The sequence below is a fragment of the Apiotrichum porosum genome (genome assembly GCF_003942205.1).
Source record: "Apiotrichum porosum strain DSM 27194 chromosome Unknown scaffold_13, whole genome shotgun sequence".
NCBI lineage: Eukaryota > Fungi > Basidiomycota > Tremellomycetes > Trichosporonales > Trichosporonaceae > Apiotrichum > Apiotrichum porosum.
In genome coordinates this window covers 538,634-541,497 of record NW_021167120.1, presented here as the reverse complement: position 1 = coordinate 541,497, position 2,864 = coordinate 538,634, and the positions used below count along the sequence as shown (strand labels likewise).

At 64.7% G+C, this 2,864-nt stretch overlaps 1 protein-coding gene across 1 annotated transcript; it reads right to left on the bottom strand.

The window, feature by feature from the left end:
• EHS24_002619 (uncharacterized protein) lies at nt 1-2,253 on the bottom strand (the record flags this gene model as incomplete). Its single annotated transcript, XM_028618351.1, has 1 exon — nt 1-2,253. One exon carries the CDS (start codon nt 2,251-2,253, stop codon nt 1-3), a length of 2,253 nt encoding a protein of 750 aa, XP_028473307.1.
• Nucleotides 2,254-2,864: the final 611 nt, after the last annotated feature.

Below are 2,864 nucleotides of genomic sequence, written 5' to 3'. Positions count from 1 at the left end.
TCAGCCACGGATGTTGGCGACGAGACGCTGGGCCGTGTTGGATGCCGTGCGCACCGAGGCCATGCCTGCGCGGATGCCTTGACGCACGGCCGTGCGGCCAAACGACAGCAGGTCGAACATGTGCGGCGTGGGGGTAAAGTTGGCGAGGGACGTGGCGAGCGGGGACGCCGGGACCTCGTAGCCGTCGTCGCCGCTGCGGTTGTTGATGCTCGACATGTCGAGGCCCAGCGCCGACGGGGCCGAGTTGGAGGGCGTGCCCGGGATGGGTGTGGTGGAGGCAGAGTCGTCGGCCGTGGGCGACGAGCGGCGCTTGAGAACCACGGGGACGAGGGTGAGGAGGGTGAGGAAGACGAGCTTGGCGATGAGGACCGGGTCGCGGAGGAGCGAGGTGAGGGACTCGCCCTGGGGCACCTCGCCGTTGGCTGCCGATGCTGGGGGCAGTGCGAGACGCGAGAGAATGTTGCCGACCGAGGCGGTCACGTAACTCCAGCTCGCGCTGCCGGCGGCGGTGGTGAGCCAAAAGGTACGCCAGTCGACGCCCACGACACCGCACGCGACGTTCATGCCCGACCATGGGACAAAGCCCATGGCACGCATGAGGAGCAGACGGCGCCAGATGTTGGGGCGGTCTTCAGGCGCGCCGATGGCCGGCTCGGCGGGGTTGGACGACACTTGCAGTGGAGTAACACGCGTGCCCGACGACTCGGGTGCCAGAGCGGCACGGACGAGTGCGAGCGGCTTGGGGAAGAGGACGCCAATGAGAGGCGCCAATGGGCGCGACAGCGAGTAGGCGCCCAGGGAGCCACAAGCCGTGATGAGCGTGAGGAGGGCCAGTGCGGGCATGGGGTCAAAGACCGATCCAACGAGAATGTTGAGGACGACAGCTCCGGGGACACTCCATGCGTGCTTCCAGCAGCCAACGTAGGTGATGACAGCGACAGTGTGCCACCAGCCATAGTCGCCGCTAGCCATGTACTGGCGCATGTCGTGAGACAGGAGCTGCAGGTCGGTCGTCGATTTGGGCATCGACTTGAGCTGGGTGATGGGCAGGGTCTGCACCGCGTACAGGACGATGAGGAACGAGACGACAAACAGACCAGCAAGCAACGCGACGGTCCAGCCAAGCTCGCGAAGCGCCTCGGCCGTCTTGCCAGTGCCCGAGCCGTTGGACAGGTATGTGCGGTACACACGCACCCACCAGCCGTCCGAGGGCCCGCCACGGAGGTCGGTCGAACGGTTGCGGCGGCTGCGGCGGGACGAGCGCGACCCACCGCGCGAGAGGGACTGGGTGGACAGTGCCGGTGTGGGGAGCGAGTTGGGGTACGGCAGTTCACTCATGGTGATGCCCTCGTCGTCTGGCGGGGTTGGAGGCAGGCCAAAGTACGAGTTGTCGGGATCGCCGTCGCCAAAGAGACCCCAGTAGCGGCCAACGTTGCGTCCGACACCGACACGAGGTCCGTCATCCTCGTCGTCAAACGGCTCTTCCTCCTCGCTGCCGTCGAGACCCTTTTCAGAATCGTCGTCCGAGGTCCTGCCGGTGCGTTCTCGCCTGTGACCCACTGGCTGCGCCCACGAGAGCACACGTGTGACGACAGCCTCGCCAATGTCGTAGGCTTGGCTGAGGATCCCGCTGGGCGGTTGCTCCTCTGTTGGAGGCGGCGAAGGAGGGGTGACATACATGGACGTCCATGGTGGGGGCGAGACTGCCGTGGTCGCCAGTTGGGGCAGAGTTGGCGGATGTGTCAGCGTCTGCACTGGCACGGTGGGAGGTTCCGCGTCTGGTGCGAGGGTTTGCGGCACGACGATAGAGGTGGATGTTGACCGTGCGCGGGTCTCAAACACCTTGACGTTGGAGGCAGCAGACAGAGTGGGCTGAGCAAGGGCAGCGATCGGCTGAGCCTCCGCCTCTGTCTTCTTTTCCTCGTCTTCTGGCAAAGTACGCTTCGCCAGGTTGGGAGTGGAGATGCGGCGCTTCAGGCCGTTTCGTGTGCGTGCGCCAGATGGAGACTGGGTGCCGCTTGATGGCCCAGCCTCGGGCTGGAAGACTCGGTGCGACGTTGCGGACGTTGACAGTGGTGGCCTGGCGCCCGAAACGCTCTTGCTGCTTCGCCTCGTGCCGGGCACACGAGGTTCGAGGCGATCAGAGCTGCGCGGTGATTCCAGCCTGAACGTGCCGAGATCGGTGAGCTCGTCGGGCGTGCTCACGACAGGACCACCAGTGATGGTGCTTGTGCTGTTAGTTGCCACGTTCATCGGCTGGCCGAACGAGACAGTAGCGGTGCGGCTCCGCAGCCGGCGTGGTCCCCCGGGAGCGAGGGTTGGCGAGCTGAGCGCCGGGACCGGCACGGGTTGGAGAAGGGGTGCGAGGGACAGTGTGGATGGTGCCGGAGGATGGCACGAGGGGGCGAGATGGAGGTGATGGGGGAAAGGATGGGTGTAGAGGTGGTGGTGGTGGTGATGGTGGGGTTGGACAGTGGAAAATCAACAATAGAGAGATGGGGTTCGGGCACGGTCAGCGCCAGAACAGCTTTAAAACGAGAGTGGGAGGGGTGGAAGGAGTGGATGTGGAGTTGGGATGTCGATGAATCGACGAGCCGCAACGGTGGTGTGTAACGAGTGTGTGTGTGTGAGGGATGGCGATGGACGTCTTGGCGCTGGTGATGCGTGTGTGATAATGAGACGACGAGATGATGGGTGTGGTGTATCGTTTGCTTGACGCTCGGCAGACCGAGGCCACAGACGAGACCGACGGAGATGGCGGGCGGACGCTTGGACCTCAGAGAGAGGCAGTCAGGTAAGGGCGAGCGACGAGGGGATAAGGGCACACCACAAAGTGGCGCGCGCGGTTTGGGTGGTGGAGGAAA